Source organism: Camelus dromedarius, chromosome 8, assembly GCF_036321535.1.
Source record: "Camelus dromedarius isolate mCamDro1 chromosome 8, mCamDro1.pat, whole genome shotgun sequence".
Taxonomy (NCBI): Eukaryota; Metazoa; Chordata; class Mammalia; order Artiodactyla; family Camelidae; genus Camelus; species Camelus dromedarius.
Genome location: NC_087443.1, coordinates 7,876,561 through 7,901,257, shown reverse-complemented (window position 1 = coordinate 7,901,257; position 24,697 = coordinate 7,876,561). Strand labels below are relative to the sequence as shown.

General features: G+C 40.4%; 1 protein-coding gene across 1 annotated transcript in view; it reads left to right on the top strand.

Annotated features, from left to right (window-relative positions):
- The window catches only part of PCNX2 (pecanex 2), a 220,803-nt gene that overhangs the window by 84,059 nt on the left and 112,047 nt on the right, over positions 1–24,697 (top strand). The window contains exons 16-17 of the mRNA XM_064488633.1: positions 14,569–14,678; positions 15,840–15,936. Of these exons, the coding sequence (XP_064344703.1) occupies positions 14,569–14,678; positions 15,840–15,936 (207 nt within the window). The remainder of the gene's footprint in view (positions 1–14,568; positions 14,679–15,839; positions 15,937–24,697) is intronic.

The following is a 24,697-nucleotide window of genomic DNA, read 5'->3' as shown; positions in this document are numbered from 1 at the left end:
AGAAACTTCCAAAATGGAAGTGCAAGTGATAAAAAAGACTGAAAAAGACAGAATATCCAAGAACTGCGGGACAGGTACAAAAGGTGTAACATACATGTGTCATGGGAATACTAGAGGAGAAGAAAGAATGGAACTGAAGAAACAACTGAAGCAATATGACAGAGAATTTTCTCAAATGAATTATCAGACACCAAACCACATATCCAGGAGGCTCTGAGAACACCAGGTAGGATAAATGCCAAAAACTACACCTAAGTATGTTATATTCAAGTTGCTGAAAATCAAAGATAAAGAAAAAAGCTTGAAAGAAATCAGAGGATGAAAACACCTTACCTTTCGAGGAAGAAAGATAAGAATCACACCTGATTTCTCCTCGGGAACTGCTATGGACTAAATTGTGTCTCCGTCAAATGCCTATGTTGAAAACCCTAACCCCCAATGTGTTGATATTTGGAGACGGGGCCTTTGGGAAATAGGTTTAGATGAGGTCATGAGGGTGGGGTCCTCATGCTGGAATTAGTGCCCTTGTAAGAAGAGAAACAGACACCAGAGGGATCTCTCTCTCCTCTGTGTGAAGACACTGAGAGAATGCTGCCATCTGCAAGCCAGAGGGCCGGCCCTCACGAGCTTCTGGCCACGCTGGCATCCCTAATCTCTGACTTCCAGTCTCCAAAACTGTGAGAAAGAAATGCCTGTTTAAGCCACCCAGTCTATTTATTGTATTTTTATGGCAGCCTGAACTAAGGAACTATGCGAGGAAGACAAGAGTGAAGTGAAATAAAGTTTTGAGGGAAACACACACACACACACACACCCGCCCCTAGAATTCTGTACCTTGCAAAATTATCTTCCAAAAGTGAAGAATAAAGACTTTCTTAGACAAATAAAAATTGAGGGAATTTGTTGTAGACAGAACTGCCTTGCAAGGAATGTTCAAAGAAGTTTCTCAGAAGGAAGATGATATAGGGCAGGTACTCAGAACTACGTAGAGAAGGGAAGAGCGGCAGAGAAGAAATAAGTGAAGGTCACATAAAAACTTTGTTTTTTCTATTCTTATTGATCCAACAGGTAAAGTTTGTTCAAAGTAATAATAGCAACCACGTATTTGATTATACATATTTATATATACTTATGTGTAAGTGAGAGGCATGACGACCACGATACAATGGACCAGGGTGCCTTATAATAACAGAACATTCCTAAGTCCTCCCTCTGGTTTGACCAGATCTCCCAAGATATTGCTACAATTTGTATCAGGGAGTGTTCTGCCTGTGTTTTTCTCTGGGAGTTTTATAGTTTCTGGTCTTACGTTTAGATCTTTAACCCATTGTGAGTGAAACATTAAAAAAAAGACAGATTTTAAAAATGAGCAGAAGAACTGAATAGACATTTTTCCAAAGAGGAAATGCGCAGATGGCCAACAGGTACCTGCAAAGATGCTGAACATCACTAATCATCAGGGAAGTTCAACCCAAACCATGATGAGATACCACCTCACACCTGTCAGAATGGCCATCATCAAAAAGTATACAAATAACACATGTTGGCGAGGATGTGGAGAAAAGCGGACCCTAGTGCACTATTGGTGAGAATGTAAATTGGTGCAAACACTGTAGAAAATAGTATGGAGTTTCCTCAAAAAGCTAGAAATAGACTTACCCTATGACCCAAATGTGTAGTGTTAAAAGGATCAATTCTCCAAGAAGACGTAGCAATCCTTAATGTGTATGCACCTAAAAACAGATTATCAAAATATGCTGAAGGGGAGATTGATGAAACTGCAAGGAGAAACTGATAAATCCACTAATAGTTGGAGACGTCAACACTTCTCGATCGGAAATCGACACCAGTGGGTATGTTGTGCATCCCAAGAATACTGGTTACTTGAAAAGAACTTAAAGCAAAAAGAAGTCATCAACTCTTAGGTGCTGAGTGTCACAGATGAGCTGATGGCCCCAGCTGTCAGGGAAATGCAGCGTTGAGAAGTTCTATGGATTGATTTCCCAAATCATTCTATGAGTGGTCAGACCAAAAACCTCACTCCTGGATTCTCTTTCAGCTGTCTTGCTGTTAAATCAAAACTGCTTACTCTAAATCTTTGGCTTATGACAAGCCTTTGTCTCACGCGTCATGCTTTTCAGCAGGTAAGCCTCATTTGCTAGTGAAAAAATCATTCACTGATAATAGAATCAGAGTCAAATCTTGGAAGACAGAATATTCTTCTATCCTCGGGAGGCTCTCCACAAAGGAACATCTCCTGGAATGTCTTAGATTAATTTCTGAAGGAGAAGAGGTATGCTCTGAAAAACCCATTCCATTTAACAAATGTTCAAGGCTCATTATTACCAGTTCAAATATTATCAAAAGTTATGTATGCTCCTGGGATTGCTAAATGACTTTTTCTTGCAAAGTTTTTAGAGGGCTTGGGAAACCATTGAAGGATCTGGTGTTCAAAAAGACAGAAGATTTTCAGGGTTTTGCCCAGTTGTGGGACAGGTGGTACCATTCCCTCACCTCCCCAAGTCTGACCCCCTCCTCGTATCAGACATTACTAATTGATCACAATATTCTTTCTCACTGAGGGCAATAGGGCTCTGAGATGCCCAGGCAGTACTGTAGGCAACTGATCAGAGCTGTCCCAAGAGATACAATCTATATGCTGCCCTGGACTGAGACTTTTATTTGTTTTCCTTTCTGTTTATAACGTGCCACAGGCGTAAGTCACTGTTGGATCAGACTAAATAGATTCCATTTTGAAAGCACACTGCTAACTCTGTGATGGCGATGAACACTTCAGAGGCTCTGGGGTTTACTTACGTGTTGAAACCAGCTTTTTACCAGGTGGAACCAGAGTGCTTTAGAAAGGTTTATTTAATCTCCAAGAGGTATTGACTTCCTTGCTCAGCATAGAACAAGCATCACTTGTGAGAAATAGGATGGTCTGTTGTTAGAGAATCTTAATGTTCTGTCTATATTTTGACGTCACCTCTTGGTTAAACATAGAGTAATTTGCATTTCTCCCTTCTCATGTGTAAGTCCTGAGTTTTCTAATGGTCTTAGATAGGCTCTCCACTTTAAAAAGCAGTGCCTATTAAATGCCATGAATTGAATGAATGTGGTTAGCAAATTGGCAAGGGGGTCCTTAGGAAGCAAGAAAAAAACCTCGCCTATCTTCCACCTGACACTTACCCGGAGCTCTGATTCCACTTCGTGTTTAATAATGCTTCTGTTTATGACTTTTATGCTTACACTTTGCATTGCTGGAATCGTTTTTTGTTTTTTAATCTCTGCGGCACCATGATGGATTGATGGACCTTGTGAACCGTTCCAGCCTGTCAGTTGCCTTGCTGGAGATGTGTTTCCATATAGGAGTCTTGATATGTATTTATAGCCTTAGTTTTTATTATTCTCACGTGATAGAAACAGATTGCGGGACTGTGAATTAATTCTGCCCTCTGGGATATTAATTAGGGGAAGACATTTTATTCCTCTTTTAATTTCATATTCTTTTTGGACTCCCCCAAGATGGTAGCAAGTACCATACACATGGACTCCCTCATTGACTTAAATATTTGCCAGTGATATATAGAAACAACCAGAATATTTGCTCCCTGGAGAAATGGCTCAGTGGTTAATTAGCTGGGCTTTCTTTATGTCTGGATAAACCATGATTTCTATTTTTTTTATTATCCCTTACAAAGAGATTCTGCTTTATGGACGGCAAGGGCAACCAGAGGTCGAGGTTCATTACTGTAATTTAGTGTTTCCCAAGCATCGTTAGCAACTGCTTGTGGGAGTTTTCCCCAGACTCTCTAGGTACTGCTGCGTTGCAGCTGAAACAGTGGCATTTCTGCCGCATTTGGGACTTAAAGTTGAATGTAAATATAAAACAAACCCACAGTTCTAGAATAGTTTTAGTTCTGAAATAGACCTTAGGTATCCCCTGGTCCAACCCCTTCATTTTATTATTTAAAATGAGGAAATGGAGGTCCCGGGAGCGCTTAAGTGGCTTAACATCCCACGTTGCAGATCGCAGATCTTGCATTTTTTCGCTCTTATTTCTGCGCTGTCCTCCCTTGCGCGTTTGAAGTATAACTATATTTTTCTAGTCAAAAGAACAATTCGCAGGCATGTAAGATACCTTGCCGATCTATGGGGCTTTAATTTTTGGAATAATTTCCCACGTGTGTTCTCATTTGCCCTTTACTATAGCTTCATGTAATACATACGGAAGATAATAGCATTTCTATATTCCAGTGGTGAATGTGAGCACAGAGCTGAAGTTATTTGCCTGAGGGCATGTGGCTAATTCACATTGCTTTTTTTTTTTATTGTAAAATGGATTAGTAGTATCTACCTCACATGAATGTTGTCAGAAGTGACTGAAATTAATTGATATACAGAGTATGTAGCTCAAGGGTTTTTGTGAAATGATGTAGTGGGGAGAATTCTGAGATTGCCCCCAAGACCCTTGCCCCCTGGTGTGCCCACCCTGTTCAATTTCTGCCCCCTGAGTGTGGGCAGGACCCGTGACTATAACAGACTGTCACTCTTGTGATTAGTTTCCATTATCTGGCAGAGGTGGAGGGATTTTGAGATGTAATTAAGGTCCCTAATCAGTTAACTTTAAGTAAATCAAAAGAGAGATTAGCTGGATGGGTTTGACCTAATCAGACAAGCCCTTTAAAAGAAGATCTAGAGACAAAAGAAGCAGCAGAGACCCTCCCGTGGCCTTGAAGAAGTAAATAGCTGTGTTGCAAATGGCCTGGGGAGAGGGCCACACATTATGAGGGTGGCCTCTCAGATCTGGAGTGGATCGCAGCAAAAGCCAGCAAGAAAATTCAGTCCTCCAGCTGCAAGGAGCTGAATTCTGCCAACCAGGAGTGAGCTTGGAAGAGGACTCAAGTCTCAGGTGAGATTGTAGCCCTGGGCAACACTGTGATGTCAGCCTGGTGAGACCCTAAGGGGAGGAGCCAGTCACGCCAAGCTCAGATGCCTGACCCAGGACCCCATGAGATCATATGGTGTCTTGTTTAGGCCACTGTTTTGGTCATGTGTTACACTGCAACAGAAGACTAAAACACATGGAAACATTATCAGCATAATTAGGCAATGGTGATGATGTTGGTGAACATAATGGTGATGATATTAATAGTAGTAAGTTTGACAATGATATCCAAGTTTTAATTTACTTTTATCATACTAGACTTCAGATTGTATTTTTTGGCTGGAATCGTGGCACCTCTAGCTGCAAGGAAGTAGGATTTACAAGTCTTTTAGCTATCTGAACAACTGCTAAGCAGGTGCTTGTTAGTAGGGAGGAAGAGGCAAGTGGATGTTAGATGGACAGTGAGTACTCACAGAAAGTACTTCTTGGAAATTTCACGTGTAGTTAATCTCCAAGCCCAGTTAACACTGGGCTGTCAGGATCCTCAGGCTCGGGTTGGATGCCTTGGACAGTGGCAGCTGACACTGATTTGGGAGAAAAACAGAAAGAATGATGGTAGCTCGGTTTGGAATGGAAGTGCAATTGCTGAGTAAGGTAAGATCTAGACTCAGGTCTTGGTAGGAAGCACAGGACTGGAAAGGGTCAAGTCCAGGAAATGTGAAATCAACATTGGCAGGATTCAATGGCGGTCCGGATGGAGTGATAGTCAGGGAGAGAGGAATGTGGGTGGAAAAGAGAATTCCAGGCCTGCAGTATGAGCAGTGGTGGTCCCAGCAGAGATGGAAGAGGATGCCGGTCCTGGCCATGCCAGCATGAGTTCCTCTTTCTCTCTTCCAAAATCCTGTGGGCAGTGTTGTCCTTTTGGTGTTCACTCAATGCTTATTTATTCTGAATAGAATCATTTCTGTGGGGAACACAGATACCACGATAACTAGCAACGTAGAAGCCTCGGTTTCCCCGTGTTCAGAAGGAGCGACCCTTGCCTTTCAGGTGTGCGACAATCTAAATGTGACAATGTAGGTAAAGTGACAGTCACATCATTGCTCAGTATGTAGGTGATATTATTGTTGTTCTTTGTGCGTATGTTTCTTCACTCCCTGTTTGGCCCTGAGCAACTCGAAGTCCTAGGCTATGGTTTTTATATATGCTTCTCCTTACAGTCTGTCAAAAGTCCAGTGTATTATATAAGAGGTGCTCTATAATTCTGGATTGAATGAATGCAGGTAACTGAGAAGAAGGCTATGGGAAAGAAAGTAAATTTTTTTCTAAAAAGTTCATGTGTGTGTGTATCAATATTTTTCTATGTTGATATAGATAAGTTCGGATGCTACCTGTCAATCATTCTTGCTAGCTAATGAGCTCATTTCCCCCCATTTCCTAAAAGAAAAATCGCCTTGAATCATCAACGTAGGCTGTTTTTCCACCAAAATGAAAAAGAATGTGAATTAAGAAAAACTTATTTTGAGTAGACTGTGAAGTTTGATGCACCATATTTGGGATTACGATCATTTGTTTATCTACTGAACACATATTGACTGGCTGCTCTGAATTAGGCTCAGTGATAGGCACTGGGGGTCCCTTCAGGGTGTTCAGGGTCCCCGGGGGATATCAGCAGGGGCTGCTATGGGGTGAGCACTGGGTGCTGGGGGAGCCCCGAGGGTGCCCAGTGCATGCTCGCAAGTGCCCGCCGGCCACATGGTGACCCATTACAGTGACATCTGAACAGAACACACAGTATGAGGACTGGGAGACATATCCGATCTTACTGAGTTTCTGGAATTTCGGGGGCACAGAGTTCCTTTTACATAAAGATGAGATTCATGTCTAAAGAGACCTAGAAATAGAATTGATATGATCTAGATCTTATTTTAAGATGTAGGAAAACTTGGATCTCAGAAATGCCCTGATGTTTAATGGGCTTAAAAAAATCCATTGCTTTTCCTTTGTGTGAAACTGATAGGAAGGAAATAGCAACGTAAGAATTTGGTCTGTTTGCATTCACTTTATCACCAAACCCTCAGTTAGTCTGCGCTATAAATTCCATTGCAGAGATGTCTAAAATTTCGAAGAAAAATATTACCAAGATGAAAACTGTCTTCAGAGAGTACTTTTTCACAAAGCTGAAGTTCCCAATGCACTTTCATCAAAAGAATTCCCAAATGCACGTGAAATCTACCAGAGAATTGTAGGACTATTAGACACTTTTATTTCTACCTCATAAAAATATTTCAAAACCTGTGGGAGTTTTATGAAGCCAGCATTCATCAATCCGTATCAGTCCTCAGTTCAGGGGCCCATGAGACACCTCTCAATGCAATTAGGGGTGTTAATTTCAAGGCAAACTGTCACAGAGAATACACTTCATTATCAGTGGGTGATAGTTTCAAACCTTATCTCCCTCTAAAAAATGTACATATTTGTGTGTATATGTATACATGCATATTTATTTGTATAAATATACATGTATGCATTTGTGTGTCTGTGTGTAAGTAAAATAAATTATATATAATTTGTATATATAATGAAATTCAAGACTAATACATGTATGTTTAAAATATGAACGTTTATTTTTTAAAAAGCCACGAGAAGTACAAGTCAGTGCTGTGCTTCCTCTCTTCCTTTCTGCTCCTTTTTGCAGAAACGAGACTGTTTGACCACTGAACTTAATCTTTCAAAGTACCCAGTACATTTGCTCGTTTTCTTTCAAAATCTCACTTTAGGTCAGTGGTTCTCTTCTTCCTCAAGTGAAAATATTTTCTTCTTTATCCCCAAATACAAAATTAAAATAAAAACATCCTCAAATGCATTTTTTTTTTTACTCTATTTCTGACTTGACAAGTTTAAGTCCCACTGGAAGTTTGGCTCCTAGGTGCTCCTGAGGCTGGGGAGATCTCCACCAGGCTCACTGTTGTTCATTCATCAGATTCCCACCGGTGCAGGGCAGACCTGCTGGGGAGGGCGGGGCAGGGGAGACAGCCTTAGACCCTGGAGATGAGAAGCAGGTGGGGTGACTAGGGACTGAACAGCTTGGAGAGTGATTGTGAGACTAAGGAGAAAGAAATGAAAAAAAGAGACAAAGAGACAGTTTCTCTTGTAGTTTCCCCCTCCCCCGCCCCCCACCAAATCTTAATTCCATAAAAGGATTCTGAATATTTCCATCTCATAGTCAGTTTATTTAGTCGTGTGTATGTGTTCAATTGCAGAGCTGGTAAAACAGTTCCTATGCAAGGAAAGCATGAGGAAGAAAAGCTTTCAGCAAGTTTCTCCTCCTTCCTTCTCTTTCAGACAGCTTGTCTCTTAACTCTCCATGGAAAATATCTGTGCCTTAAAGTAATTTGGGTAAAGGAAATGCTAATGTTTCCCTAAGTGTCCTTTATTGAATCAACGATGTTGGGAAGTTCTTCCATAAATTACACCCAGATTCCCTCGCTGGTGTTGAAGCTTATTTCCTTTAGGTTTTTGTTCGTATGCTTGTTTGTTTGTTTTTTAAATTGAAGTATAGTCAGTTTACAATGTTGTGTCAATTTCTGGTGTCCAGCATATTTCAGTCATACATGTACATACATAGATTCCTCTTCATATTCTTTTTCATTGTAGGTCACTTCAAGATATTGAACATAGTTCCCTGTGCTCTACAGTAGGACCTTGTTGTTTATTTATTTTATATATTTGTTTCTTTTAGTTTTATTTTCAGAGTCAATGGCACCCAGTTGCCTCTCTTCCAAGTGCAGAAAATTATGGGTTGATAAACCATGAAGGTCATTTCCCTTCAATGTATTTTCTCCCATACTTTCGTCGGTTCCTCTGAACTTCATATATATATTTGGGTGGTACCTTTAGAATTAGTACCCGTCCTGCAGCACATCCAGGCCACACTCGGATGCAGGTTCCTACAGGGCACTGAACTAGGGGCCTGGTCCTACACCTTGGGTAAGTCTCTTCCATTTGCCCTATCTTCTTACTTGATCAATAATTTGAAGGGGTGAGGTTATCTCAGTTATGAGATCTTTTTCCAAGTCCAAAATAATCGTCCCTGAAGATGGCATTGTTTTGCAAATGTTGGCATTCTAAACATGAAAGAATGACTTGTATGTATATCCACGTAGTCTTTCATATCCTTGCTTCCCTGAGAAATTTGCTTCCTAATTGGATATAAATAATTGTTATTTGTTGGAAAAAGGAACAAGGTTAAGAACTTGGAGCTTGAGGCTTGTTTCCAGTAGACAGCCTAGGAAGCCCGGGGGGGAGGGGCTGTCTGTTTACACTCTGCCCAAGCTCAGGCGAACCTGGGTTTCTTGTAAGAAAGAGTGGTGTGGAGATCTGAGATTGCGCCAGGAAACACACAAAGCTGCACCTGGAATATAGACTCCTTGCCACCCTTCATCTTGGAAGAATTTTCTACCAACTGCTCTTTTAGTAGGTAAAGAGGGAGGGTCTCTCAGGACTGGGAGGGGTGTCTGACCTTTTGAATTTGCACTGCAGAGATTTAATTAAGTAGAGAGTAAATGAGTGGAGAATTAGGTGAGGGATATTGGGTGAATAAAAGTACGCAAACTTAATTATTTAAGTATATTTAGTTTGGCTTTGTTTATTGTCTGCAAAGACCATCCATCACAGATGCCCTTTCTTTTCCAATTAATAAAAAATTGACATTGACACACAACTTTGCAGTGTGCAAGGCCATTTCAAATCTCATTGAGTCATTGCAACAATAGTTCAAGAAAGTTCTTTGTCACCTTTCTACAGAAGTGAATGCTGAGCAGCGGAGAAGTTAAGTACCTTCTACAGAATCATTCATTCCAGGAAGTGATGAGCCTGGAACCCACTTCTGCCAAAGCTTATTCCTCTAATTTTTCCTTTGTTCCATGCAGGGTCTGTTATTTCCACGGTCATGGTTACTAAATCCTTCTCAGAGTGATTTTTTTTCTAGTGTTGGCAGGGGAATCGGTGGGAGGAAAGAGAATGTAGTGGGTTTTTCACTTTTGGAAAACTTTTTGTGTGTTTTTGTAACAGCCAAGTGTGGAATGAAACAAGAGAAGCTGCAGATGGGTGTCCTGAGCGGGGTGGGGGGATGTATCCATGAGGTTAGTGGGGTCAGCTCCATCCACCCACGGCACCCCCAAAGCCCAGCTTGGACCTCCCAGAAGCCCCTGTGGGGGAAGGACTGTGTTCTCCGCATCTCTTCTGTGCCGGGCTTCACTTAAATGCCCCTCCCTGGACTCACTTCCAGCCTCTGCTCCCTGGTCAGTGATCACCCAGCACCAGGCACCTCGCTGTCCACCCCCTGCCCTACCTCATTGCAGTGACTGGTATGTCCCTCCCTCCCCGGACACCTGTATCTGTCCTCCTCGTCACTTACAGATATTTTCTCCCATCCTGTAGGCTGTCTTTTCATTCTGTTGTTGGTTTCCTTTGCTATGAAAAAGCTTATCAGTTTGATTAGGTCCTGTTTGTTGATTTTCGCTTTTATTTCTGTTGCCTTGGGAGACTGCTCTAGGAGAACATTGCTACAATTTGTGTCAGAGAATGTTTTGCCTGTGTTTTCTTCTAGGGCATTTATGGTGTCCTGTCCTGTGTTTAAGTCTTTAAGCCATTGTGAGTTTATTTATGTCTGTGGTGAGAGGGAGTGTTCTAACTTCATTGGTTTACCCGCTGCTGTCCAGCTTTCCCAACACTTGCCAAAGAGACTGTCTTTTCTCCATTGTATATTCTTGCCTCCTTTGTCGAAGATTACCAGCCATAGGTATGTGGGTTCATTTCTGGGCTCTCTGTTCTGTTCCATTGGTCCATATGCCTGTTTTTGTGCAATACCATGCTGTTTTGATGACTGTAGCTCTGTAGCATTGTCTGAAGTCTGGGAGGGTTATTCCTCAAGCTTTATTCTTTTTCTTCAGGACTGTTTTGGCAATTCTGGGTCTTTTGTGATTCCATATTAATTTTAGGATGATTTATTCTAGTTTGTTCTCCTCAGAGGTCTGCTCCTTGATGCCTGACCCAGGGTAGGGGGCCAATAAATGTTTGATGAATGGGCTTTTAGGGAAGAATAAAAATCCTAAGTTCCAGAATAAATGTTCTGTTATTTGGGGTGCTGTTTGAGTGAAAAAAAAAATAGTTTTAAGGTCAAGGGATACCTTTCGTCTGATAGGCTGATAATTTCCTTGACATTGCACTTCCTGGTTCACATTTTGAGCTTTTAATGTCTTCATCCTTTTTTCTTGCTGAAACTTTTTTTTCCACGTGGGTCATAGAAGAGGGACTGATATAATTACAATAACAGAAACATAGTCATCCACTCAAGGATATGGTGATGTGCTGACATTTGTGCCAAGTCTAGAGAAAAGAGAGATGCAAACGGCCCCTCCCCCAGGAGTCCAGAGGGCCAAGTCCTACCCATGCCCACGAGTAACAGGGGTGAGATGTCTTAAATGCAGAAGCAGACATGTTTAAAGTTGGTTCTGATGCAAGGGGGAGAGCTTCTATCTGCCTGGGAAGTCAGGGAAATAGCACCAAGCAGGTGGGACTTCTAATTATGGGCACTGAAGTATGAGTAGGAGTTCACGAGGTAGCAAGGAGTGGAGTGGGGCCAGAATGGAAGAGCCCTCTGGGCAGAAGGAACTTTGTGTGTGAAGGCAGGGCGCCAGGAAGCAACGCATTTATGGTTTTGCTGCTGTGCATACCCTAAATGCGAGGAGGGAGGCTGAAAAATTGAGCCAGGGCCTGATGATAACTGGCTTATGTAGCTTCCCGTGGAGTAGATTTCTTTTTCTGTAGGTGATGAGTAATCACTGAGAAATACTGAGTGAGGGCAATAATGTGATTGATTTGCCTCTTATGGGAGGAGGACCACTCTTTTGTTCCATGGAGGATGAATCGTGGGGTCTGTGGAGTTGGGTAGGGATGTGGATGGAGGCTGCTATGAAGCTGTTAACAATAGTCCCAGAGGGAAACAGTGGACGCCTTGCCCAGTAGGCTGCAGTGAAAGGGAGGGACAGATTGGAGATGTATTGAAAGTTGTATCAATTACACATGAACATCAGCTGACTGTGCGGATGGTGGAGTGGAGATGGCTCAGGACTGTCTGGCTCTGAGCACTGGATACAAGTCACCCAGTGGGGGCCACCTTGAACCCTCCCATGCCAAAGACTTTAAAAAAAGGGCCCAGGGTACAGAAAAGTACCCTCACAGCAACCCTTGAGTATGCATTATTTTCCCTTTCTAAACAAAAGGAAACTTACCTAGCACTCAGAGATGTTAAGTCACTTAGCCAAGGCCACACAGCTCATCCCTGGCAAGATCAGGATTTGAATCCAGGTCTGCCCAGCTCGAGGCTCATGCTGTGAGGAGGTGCTGCACCTGTGGGAGGTGCCCTGAGTGGCAGAGCGCTGGCTGGGGAGGAGCCTCTGGCCAGGCTGGGCGGGCACTGAAGGAGAGGGGAGGGAGCCCGTGGCTTTGCAGGGTAACTGCGGGAAGCGGGCCTTTGTATTTCTAAAAGATGTCAGCAACTTCAGCGTTATTATAGGCAGGGCAGAGGGAACCAGTGAAAAGAGAGGGTGTCTGTCCTCCATCTAGGGGATGTCTGTGGACTAAGAGGAGGGCTTTGGGGGTTACAGGAGAGGGTTGGCCTGAGGAAAGAGGAAGCACCCCTCAACTTGGCCTTTGCTGAAGGAAACTCCAGAGGGAAGAGAAGAGGGAGGAGGAGAATGCTTCTATCGTCACCGCGCTGAACCTTGTCGGCAAAGCTGATGGGGAGGACATCAGCACAGAGTCAGGAAAATAACGGTGCAGCCACCGTGCCTTAAGGACCCGGGAGAGTCCCTGCGCAGCGCTCACTCCGGGATGCTGACCTGAGAGGCTCGGAGGGCGGCCCTCCCAGGGGCTCACCTCCTGACTGTCTAGCTGCAGATGCCTCATGAGGCTGACTCCCTTCAGTTCCCCTCCAGGTGCTGCTCTCCGGGGTCCTGGACCTTCACTGGGGCAGAGAGAAAAGACATGTACTTTATGGACTCGTGGACACAGGAAAAAATAAACTGTGCTTACCAGAGGGGGGAAAGGGTTGGCGGTGGATAGATTAGGAGTTGAGGATTAATAGATACACACTGCCATATATAAAGAAGATGAACAACAAGGTCCTACTATATAGCACAGGGATCTATATTCAATCCCCTGTGATGAACTGTAATGGAAAAGAATGTGAAAAAAAAATGTATGTATAACTGAATCTCTTTGCTATATACCTGAAACTAACATTGTCAATAGACTACACTTCAATAACAAATAAGAATTTTTAAAAAAAGTAATGCATTTTAATTGCTAGAAAGCGGAGGTGTGAGAAAATAAAATCCCTCGTTCCACTGAGTGTAACATTTGTTTCTCCAGCATATCTTAGCAGTTACAAATATAACATGGGCACATTTAATCATTCACTTGTAGTTTTTTAAAATTAATTAATTAATTAATATTTTTAAATTGAAGTACAGTTGATTTACAATGTTGTGTTAGTTTCTAACGTACAGCCAGGTGATTCAGTTTTACCTACATACAGATATATTCTTTTTCATATTCTTTTCCATTATGGTTTATTATAGGATATTGAATATAGTTCCCTGTGCTGAACAGTAGGACCTTCTTGTGTATCTATTTTATATATAGTAGTTTGTATCTGCTCATCCCAAACTCCTAATTTATCCCTTCCCCACCCCATTTCCCCTTTGGTAACTGTAAGTTAGTTTTCCGTGTCTGCATTCACTTGAATTTTTAATTTTAAGCGTAATGAACAACTTGTTCATTTCAAATAAAACACTTGGTGAGTTAGGGCATCACAATCTTAAGAGAGAAGTCTTGGAGTCCTTTCCTAGATGCAGCCTCTGGAAGACATGGGCGGATTCTGTTGATGGAGGTTGGAAAGGCTAAATGTAGAGAAGTTTTCTTTGTGCACGAAGACGTGCTTGTGTCTGGAAGGAAGGCTGGGCCCCCGGTCACCATGCTGCCCACAGTGGGACCACGTATTCCCTGCCTCTGTTCCTCACTCTGTGTACAGGGAATTAGTTACGGGCATCTGTGCACCTATGTGATTAATTGTGAAGTATCTTGTTGTTTTCATTTCAAATTATTTTTTCTCTTTTTTCAAGGGACTGTCTTTAATTTTTACCGAATTTTCATTTCCGCCCACTGGTCAGTTTGGTCTCTTATACCATGTTTACATGCCTTATATCTTTTAAGCTGTTGATTAAATAAACTTAAGAAATACGATTCTGACAGTCATTGTGAAGTATTATATTGAATTCAAAAGAGGCAATACTGTTTAATGTTACATCTCATAAAAATGCTAAACTTAGTTTCAGGAAAGATGAAATTAATGTAATCTCAGAAATACACGTAATTCATTTGCAATGCCTCCCCCTCCCCCTGCCCCATCCCGTGTCAAAAGCAACGTCTGGACACGAACGGGCAAGGTTTCTGGGTGGTCATCAGGTGCTTTTAGTCCCCTGGCGGGAGTGATCAGAGGATGCCACATCTATCCAGCTGGACCTTGGGGATGCCCTGTAAGCATTTCCTGGAGCACAGTGCTGCTGTTCCGCTCCCAGCCATGGAGTGACCTGGCTCTCTGATCTTTTGCTTAGGAACCCTGGAGCACACAGCACATCCCAGCGCTCTTCTCAGCCTTCTGTGGCCTCTTGGTTGCACTCTCCTATCATCTGAGCAGACAGAGCAGTGACCCCTCTGTTCTCCTGTGAGTAGCACACACACAGACACACAGACACACACACATTCAGCTGTTCGTGGGTCCTGCAGCCTCGCTCTCTCACCAAGTACTCATGGTGGTTGGACTGTTTCTCTGTTTAACTTGTCACTGGGCAGTGGGGGAGAAATGCAGGACTGACCAGAATCTAATGAAAACCAGGGGTCAGTGTCTAGGGAACATTTAACCTTTGCTCTGATGCTTTCAGATTAAAACTCACAATGCCAGCAACAGATGGCCGCAGCACCAAAGCACTGCTTTTGACTTCCCCTTGGTGAGCTCTGTGAGAAACACCAACCACAGCAAGTGCTGTCTCCTGGTCCACCAAGCCGCATCGCTGCCTTTATGCCAGGCAGCTCCCCTGGGGGGGACCAAGACTTTCTTCTGCTCTGTTCTTTTTTGTTCTCAGTATGGCCAGTGCCTTCTGGGTTTAAAGTGAAGTCTGTGCCAAAATCCTAAAATGTATTTGATAATCACCCTTAGTCACTTGAAAATACACTTTCCAATTTTCTATATATTTGTATCTTTTAAGTCTTTGATAAAATATCCACTTCGGAACGGAAAACCCTTTGTGTGATGCCAAAGTTGCAGATATCAGTTGATCAATCCAGTCGAGTATGAATCGGCTCATGTAATTTGTCCAACCTTAGGGAAGATACTGAATTCAGAGAACTGTAACTGTTTGGGGCCCAGAAAAAAACATGATTTTAGGCTGCCAAGTGAAGCAAGATGAAAGGCATGGAAAAATGGGGAAAAGTTAAATATGATTTGTACAGATTTTCTCGTTAAACGTTTTACTCTATGAGGATGAAGGCGAATGGGCTGGCTGAAGCAGAGAATCTTCATGATACAGCGAATCGTCACGTGCATGATGTAGCAAGTTTCTCCGTGAGCCAGCTGTTGACAGTGAGGGGTACCGATACCTCCTGTGGTCCTTGATAGCTTTAATCAGGATGGAACTTGCAAATCCAAACATGGTCCTTGCGATCATTTGAACATGCACCTCTTTTTCTGTATTATGAATTATTTAAAGGAGACAGTACTAGCTTTTGGCATTTGTGAATGTGGGGTCTCAGGTGAAGTTGTTTCCCTCAAACCTTGGAAGAGGCACATGTTTTAAAAAGTAAAACCTGTGTGTTCTTCCATTTTCAGGTCCTTTATTCAATGCAGATTGTTTCATAAATTTTTACATCAAAATCTGGAAGAGTCGGCTGAAGACCCTCTCCCCAAGAAGATGAAGGATTCTGTGGTGAGACATTTGTGTTGTGTACTGTGTGCAAGGGCATCCCTTGACTCGGCGTGGACCAGGCCATTGAGCTGCCTGCTGGGTGTGGACCCTTTGAGCCTCTCGCAGGAGGATGCTGTGTCCACCTGCCACAGGTGCTCACTGGGTCCTCGGTTGATGCAGTTTGTCTGGATGTTCAGATGAACCACGTTCAGACAGTTCCACCTACTGCTGGCCCCAATCAGCAGGCAGGATGTGCACGAATAAACGCTAGTCAGTTAAACATTCAGCCAAACTGCATCCCTGATGTGCCCCCCACAGGGTCCTCTCCACCTCTTCTGCCTCAGCCTCATGCTGAGCTCAGGCACTCTTTCTGGGGTCTTTTGGTTCAAGGTTGACATCAACACAGCCCTTGTGAGGGGCCCTGGGGCTTTGGACTGGGATGTTGAAGAAGGTGCCACCATATTGGTTGGAGCACATGAGAGGGAGTGGAGGGAGGAAAAGAAAGAAGGAAGAAGAGAATGAAAGAGTGTGAAAGAATGATGCTGTTTCTCTATTCACCAGGAAATGGCTTGGGGCAGTTTCAAACATCCTTTGAGCAGATGAACCTCTTTGGTTTCAACTTCCAAGCGTTAATACTTTAAGAAGCAATGCTCGTGGATTACGTCATCTCCCACTCATTTTGAGTATTGAGTGTGGAGCAGTCCGATGTCTCTCAGTCATGCTTTTCCTGTGCTTTTTAGGATGACAAATCAAAGGAAAAGCAGTCCGTGGTTATTAACTGCAAACTCCTTGAGCCAGGAGCCATGTCTCACTGGGCTTGTTCTCCAGGGCAGCCAGTGCCTCACGCATAGTAGGTGGTCAGTACATTCCGTTGGATTTAGATGAGTTAAATTGCAATCCACTGTCTCAGAACAATGTGTGGGACTCATAGCCAACATGATAACGTTTTTAAAAGTTCATACTCAGCCGTCTGTGCCTGTGGGCGTGGTTACAATCCAAGCTAAACCCAAGCATTAAGGCCTGTCACCAGAAGGAGTCAAAACACAAGTCACTTAATAAGAATAAGGGTATGGGTCATTAATTTAATTTAATTTAATTTAATTTAATTTAGTTTATTTTAATTTTTGTATTACAGTTTTATTGAGATATAATTGACATTCAGCACTGTATAATTGCATCATTAATTTAAAAAGCTGAGATACACTGAAAAGCCAGGTGTGAGGGGAAGCTTCCAGGGCTGATGAGATGGCAGCTAATAAAGAAAGAAGACATTTGACATTCAAACGTGGCATCAACAGCCTGCTCTCTAATGTTTACACCAGGGGACTTACAGGGACAAGATCAAACTCACATTCCCAGATCAATTTCTGTAAAGCCATAGGGTGGCTGGAAATCCACCCAAGAGTTTCCCATGGGTATCTGTGGAAAAAACTATATCCCCCTGAAATGACCCTTGATGAGGATGCCTTCTGATTTATTGCGGTAAAATAATGTATGACTGACAATGAAGTCTGACAAGAAACCTCCCTAGCAAACCCTGATAGCATCACATTGGTGTGATTAACCTCGGTGGGTTAGGTGTTGCCTTACTTGGTTTTAATATACTTTGAAATGCTTCGTACAGTGGAGAGCACATCACTTGTAGGTGATTTAATATGACGTGTGTGTTCATTTCTCTGAAATGTCTTCTCATCTAATTACAATATTTCAGTGGTGCACTCAGGTTCAGCTGTCACAGTTTGACATATAAAACCTTTTGTGTCATGGTGCAAGTGTAAATTTTCCCTCCTTGCCTCTGATTTTATCTACGTCTCTCTCTGACCCTCTTATCCTCTTTCTCTCTCTCTCTTCTTTCATTTTAGTCTGCATAAGAAGCCCCTAGGGACCCTCATTTGATCAGTTTTCCATCCCTTCCTCCTGTTCTGATTTACTGGATCTGGGGCAGGGTCTGGGGGTCTACATATATATGAGACTGTCCACCCAGGCGGATTCTGTTCAGGTGACCCACAGACCCACCATTCAGGTGCTTTAAAGGACATTGATTTAGAAACAGAGGTACCTAGAGCTCCATCAGTGGGCTTGTCTCATATGAGTAACACAAGTTACACACACAACATTTATTACCACAATTGAAGAGTTAATAAAAATATAAACTTTCCACTAGGGCTTTGCCAGGTAAGTCTTTCTCTATATGTCTTATCGGCATGGTCTTTCCATTTTTACCTTCAATCATTTTCACCATTTTCCACACCCTTTTCATCACATTCAGATTTGTTACTTTCATTGTATGTAGAAACAAGAAACAAAGCTATCTAATTTTTATCTATATGATTTAAACAGCTTCTTTGCAACAATTGGTTGGGTCATCTAGATTTTTCGAGCCCTGCGCTTTCTAAATCTGCTGGGTGTGTGGTACTGGACCAGGACGTCTTAAGCTTCTTTTTAAGATTGGAGCATGAAGTGTTAATAAAATGCCACAGTTAATAAAGCTTTCAATGTACTAAGAACTAATATAGTTATTAGCTAAACACGCATGGATTCATCATTGAAATGGGCACCGAAGCATTAATCTTACTGAGTATTGTTTTAGAAGTTCTGGCTAGTGTTAAACCCTGAAAGAGAAAAAAACATATGGATTACATTATTCTATCATATAGAATGCATAGAAAAGTTTATTAAAGTCGACTGTAATTAAGAAGAGAATTCATAAATACCACTGGAGACAAAAAAAAAATTAGAAAATCAAGGGCACGCTAACACATCAGAAACAGCTACAGAAGATGTAGTGGAAGCATGATTGAACTCACAATAGTAACAAGATGTCTGAATTGATAATGGGAATGATTTTAACAAGTAGTGTCAGAAATAAAGAAAACTAGCAGTCTATTAGAATGCAAACAAAGTTTTGAATAAGCAGTGATAAACAGACACAACCTGATTTTGGATGGAAAGACTGAGATTTATTAAATGTCAGTTCTTTCTAATAAATTTTTAGGTTTAATATAGTTCAAAGCAGTTCCAAAGGAATTATATTCACAACTTGAGGAAATAATTCTAACGTTCATTTAGAAGAACAGCAGTTAATAATAGCTTTTAAAAGTCTGAAAACAGAAGAGTAAGAAAAGGAGCTTAGCACTTTGAGGTTTAAGAGTACATTATAGAGATTGAGTAATCAGGAAAAAATAGGACTCTCATCCAAGATTAGAGAATGAGATTGGTAAAACACAGAAAGGAGACGGATTACTTATATGGGTGTACTATGTGAAAATTAAATGTCACAATCAAGAATTGATTATTCAGCGTATGGTGCTGAGGTAATTGTTTAGCAGTGGGAAAGAGAAAAGCATTTTGTGTGCTAGTCCCTCACAAGACACCAGTGTAAGTCACAGAGAGAAAGACAGAGCAAATGAAACTTTTCAATCTCTGAAATTATGGCAGACTAAATTACTATAACCAAACTCTGCTGATTAAAACTGAAAATTCTGAATAAAAAGAAACCTTCTTAAATGTGACAGAAAACTGACAAAGTAATAAGGAATTATCAAGTCAAAATTTAAATGAACAAGGGATCCTGGACATCTGCCTAACCAGGGGACCTGGAGCCTCATTTTCAACCCTCAAATGGTGGGGAAGAGAAATGAACACCCAAGCCCTCCAGAGTGGGTGTCCAAGGGGACCATCTGTTCACCAAGCCAGGGCACTAGGGGACCCACTCTCAGCAGAAGGATGAACTGGAGGGAATCCATTCCATTCTCCTCAGTGCCAAGGGAATGCATGCAAACCCACTCCAGGGGTGAACTTAACAACAAAAGAATCATTAAAATGTTGTACCTTTCCATGGATTTGCAGTAGCAGTCCTGACATCTGGATGGCACAGACTCCCTCAATTAACGAATATAGTTTAAACTGGTCCCCAACTGAACCTCACAACAAAATAAACAAACAAAAAACTCTATGTGAATCCTCTCCAGAGGTTCCTTCCTCCTAGGTCTCCAAGTATTCCCAAAACCAATTTTCCAAGAGATATGAGCAGCTTTCAGTAAAGAATTTAAAACTACACAGAGAAACAAAGAGCCAGCAAAAACAGGTTTGCAAATACTTCAGATATTGGAACTATCAGGTACAGATTTTCAAACAACTATACTTGCTATTTTTAAAGAAATAAAAGGCTTAAAAATCTAGAGACAATAGAAGATATTTAAAATAATCCCATTTGTTTGAAAGAGAACCAAAAAGACCTTCCTAAGCAAACACAAACAAACAAAGCAGTTAAAGTAAACACACACACACACACACACACGCACAGGTTAGATATCTCTGAAGAGAGAATTAGTAATTTGAAAGATAAAGACAGAAGAAAGTATCCAGAATGTAACACTGATAGACAAAAAATTAGGAGATATAAAACAGAGATGAATAGATGTGAAGGAAAGAGTAAGAAGATCTAACATATATCTAATCAGAATCCCAGGAAAAAAGGAGACTGAAGTCTAATGAATATTTGATGAGATAATATCTGAGTATTTACCATAATTGATGGAAGATACTGATCTAGAGAGTTAAGAATTCTGGTGAATCACAAACAGAATAAATTAAAGAAGTATCCACACTGGACAAATCTCAGTAAAACTGCAGTACACCAAAGACACAGACCGTTTTAAATTGGTTACACAAAATGAACAGATTACATTCAAGGGAATGACAAACCAAAATTCTCTTATCAAAAGCATAATAGAAGGCAGAAGCCAGTTGTTTTACATGCTTAAAGTTCTGGAAAGAAACTAACTGCCAAGCTCGAATTCTATGCCCAATGAAAAAATCTTTCCAGAATGAGGACAAAATAAAAATATTTTAGAAAAAAGCTGAGAGGCTCTCACTAAAGGTAATTGTGAAGGATAGCCTTCCATGGAAAGTGATCTCAGAAGATCTAATTTGCAAGAAAGCAATAGAAAAGAAAGTGGAGAATTCATTAGTAACTCTAAATAAATTGTACCTGTATAAAACCATAATGAGAGTGTATGGTTGTCTTAAAAAATATAAAGTAGTATTGAAATATGTGACTCCAATAACATACAAGTTTGAATGAGAAGAGAAATGGACTCCAAGACTTGAAAGTTCTTAGTAATGTCCAGGAGATGAATAAAAATACTGATTAAATTTAGACTTCGATAAGTTAAGTTTGCATGTTGGAATGTTTTGTGTAACTACTAAAGAAATAGAAACAGCACGTAAGTTCCAACCCTGTAAAGAAGGGAAAATGGAATGATAAAAAATAAAGTTCTTCATAAGTAACAGAATATAATAGGATTCCTCTGTCATGCTATACTTAAAAGTCAATTCTAGGTGAATTATACATCTAAATAGGAGTTGATGAACCCCTGAAGCACTTAGAATCATAATAAAGGAAATATCATTATGATATCAGGGTAGGAAAAAAATTTTGTTAACACAAAAATTCAAATTCATTAAAATTATGACCTTCAATTTATCAAATAATACCAAGAAGAGATTTTAAAAAAAAACAAGCCACAGAATGGGAAACAATTTTTAAAATTTGACATTTTTTGGTCCACTCGATTAGCACAGGATAAATTAATGATATTGCCAGTTGTGACAAGATAAGTTCTCTTAGATATATTTTGTGCTTGTGTAAATTATTACAATCATCTGGTAAGGCATAATGTATCAAGAATTGTGAAATATTCATAACCTATGATATAGTAAATCAATTTGTCTTAGTTTTTCTGGAGAATTCATTAAAAATATGAAAAAAAAAGTTTAGGTGTATAAAGGTAATGATTACAACCTAATTCATTAGGGCGAAAAATGGAATGAAACCTAGTATCTAGCAATTAGAGAGTGTTTGCAGTCAGTTTCATTCACTAAATTAATGCTTTGAGTGTCCACTATGGCATTGTTTGTGTATGTATGTTGTATGTGTGTGGCATCACAAGATGGAAAAATATTTAGCCATTAAGTGACTATTAGTAAGTCTATACTACAAAATTTATAATGCTTACAGGAGAAACTACTGTTGAAAAAGGTAGAAAATTATATGGACACTAAGATGAGACCTTTATGAAACATTTATAGAAAAGCCCACATACATCACAGTCACATCTAGAACTATGTTTCAGCATTCACAGGCAGAAACGCTGGCCAGGAAAACACAGCAACCATCTCTCAGGTCCAGGTGCCTTTCAAGATTCCTATTAAAAAATATTTTCAAGAATAAAATTTTGGGAGCAAAATAATATGTGCTTTTTGGTGGCTGTAGGAAAAAAGGAAATCATTTCCTTTTAATTTTACTGGTATTATTTTCACCAATATTAAGAGAGTGGTCTATGGTTTTATTAATTAGAACCAAGAGTAAAAAGCTCAGTAATTACCATCTGCCATCTCCTTTGGTGAACCTGTTTAGAACTTTTGCCCATGTGCAGCTAGGTATGGGGGTAGGGAAGAGTTGTTTGACTTATTATTGTATTGTAAAGATATTTATATATGATAGATAAAAGTTCTTTGTTGGATGTATGTTTTGCAAATATTTTTTCCCAGTCTTTGGGTTGCCTTTGCATTCTAGAACAATGTCTTTTGGAGAACAAATGTTTTCAATTTTCATATAGTTCAGTTTGTGGTTTTTTTTCCTTTACAGTTCCACTGTTTAGTGTCCTATTTAAGAAAGCTTTGCCAAACCCAAGGTCACTAAGATTTCCTCTTATCTTTCCCTTGAGAAATTCTATAGTTTAGATTAGGTTTACGATGCACATTGAGTTAATTTTTGTATGTGATGAGAGATAAACATCAGTGAGTTTTTTGTTGTTGTTTTGTTTTCTTTTAGATGGCTATCCAACTGTTCCAAAAGTATCTGTTGAAAAATTTTTCCTTTACCTTATTTCAGGGAAAGGTGTCATTTTACTGTGATGCCTTTGTTTAAAATTAATTGACTAGTTATGTGTTGGTCTGTTTCTGGATCTTTTATTCTGTTCAGTTGATCTCCATGTACATTTTGTGCCATTACCATCAATGCCTGATTACAGTAGCTTTGCACATACAATTTTTGAAGCCAGGTATTGAATTTGTATCCAACTTTGTTCTTCCTTTTCAAAGTTGTTTTACCTAGTCTAGATCCATTGTATTTCCAAATACATTTTTGAATTAGCTTGCCAGTTTACTAAAAAAAAGTCCTGTTAGGATGATTAAGATTGCATTGAATGTATAAATCAATTTGGTAAGAATTGACTCCTTAACAATATTGAATCTTCAAATCCATGAACATTGTATATCTCTCCATTTATTTCTTTAGTTCCTGTCAGCAATTTTTTTTGCAGTTTTTCATATGTAGGTCTCACATCTTTTTGTCAGATTTATCCCTGAATATTTCATATTTTTGATGCCATAGTAAATGATATTTTAAAAATTAAGTGCTTGAAAAATGCTCAGCATCATTAGCCATTGGGAAATGCAGATGAGAACCATAATTAGAGACCACTACATCAAGGTTTCTTGCCCTCACACTATTGACACTCTGTGCTTGATAATTCTCTGTTGTCAAGTATTATCCTGTTGCATTGCAGGATATTTTTAGCTGCATCCCTGGCCTCCACCCATCAGATGCTCATATCACTCCTTTTTATTACCTGAAAGGTAATAAAAATGTCCCCAGATATTGCCAAATGTCCCATGGGAGGTAAAATTGTCCCCAGTTGAGAACCACTGCACTACACAGCCACTGGAATGGCTAAAATGAAAAATACTGTCTACACTAAGTGCTGACAAAGATATGAAGCAACTGGAATCCTCCAGACTGTCAGTGAGAATGTGAAATGGTTACAGAAACTTTGGAGGATTACATGGCAGTTTCTTAAAGTGTTGAGGCTAAACCCACCATGGGATCCAAACATTCATTCTATCAATAGGTCTTGACACAAGATGAATGAAAGCACATGTCCCAAGACGTGTCCTTGAATATTCATAGTAGTTTTATTTATAATAGCCCCAAACTGGGAACAACTCATATGTCTATCCACGGGTGAATGGATTAATACATTGTGGTATATCCATACAAAGGAATATTACACAGCAAAGAAAGGGAGTGGACTGTTGATACAGACAACACATGGATTAAGCTCAGAATAATTATGCTGAATGAGAGAAGCCAGACTCCCCTCCCCCCAAAAAAACCCCATAGTCTACAATCCCATTTTATAATATTCTAGGAAATGAAAACAAGCTTGTGATGGAGCCAGACATTGCTCGCCTGAGGAGAGTGAGGAGGGAAGGAGATTAAACTAGAAAAGGCAGGGGAGGAAATTTTGGAGGGTATGATGAATATACTAATTATCCTAATTATGATTATTGTTTCATGGGGCTATGCATATGTCAAAACCCATCAAATTGTAAACCATATATTTTTCTATACACACATATACACATGCAGGGTTTTTGTGTATCAATTATATCTCAATAGGGCTGTTTAAAATTATGATAAAGAAAAGAAATGGGAGGAAAGAACATTTTAATCAACAGAAGCTGTATAAATGTTTGTATTTATAAGGGATACTCATGACTGACAAAAATCAGTGAACTTCTTGTATCTCATCCAACTATGGAAAAAAGTTAACAATAACCTGAGCTCATTCACCCTCTTGCTTTAAGAAACCTGGAAATGCAACCCTTCCCACCCCAGCACTTGGCCTGGTAACCTGCTGTTTTGCCTTTGGTCAATTAAAGATGATACAATTTTAAATTAGAATGTTTGGGGAAAATATATCTTCCTTTTGGA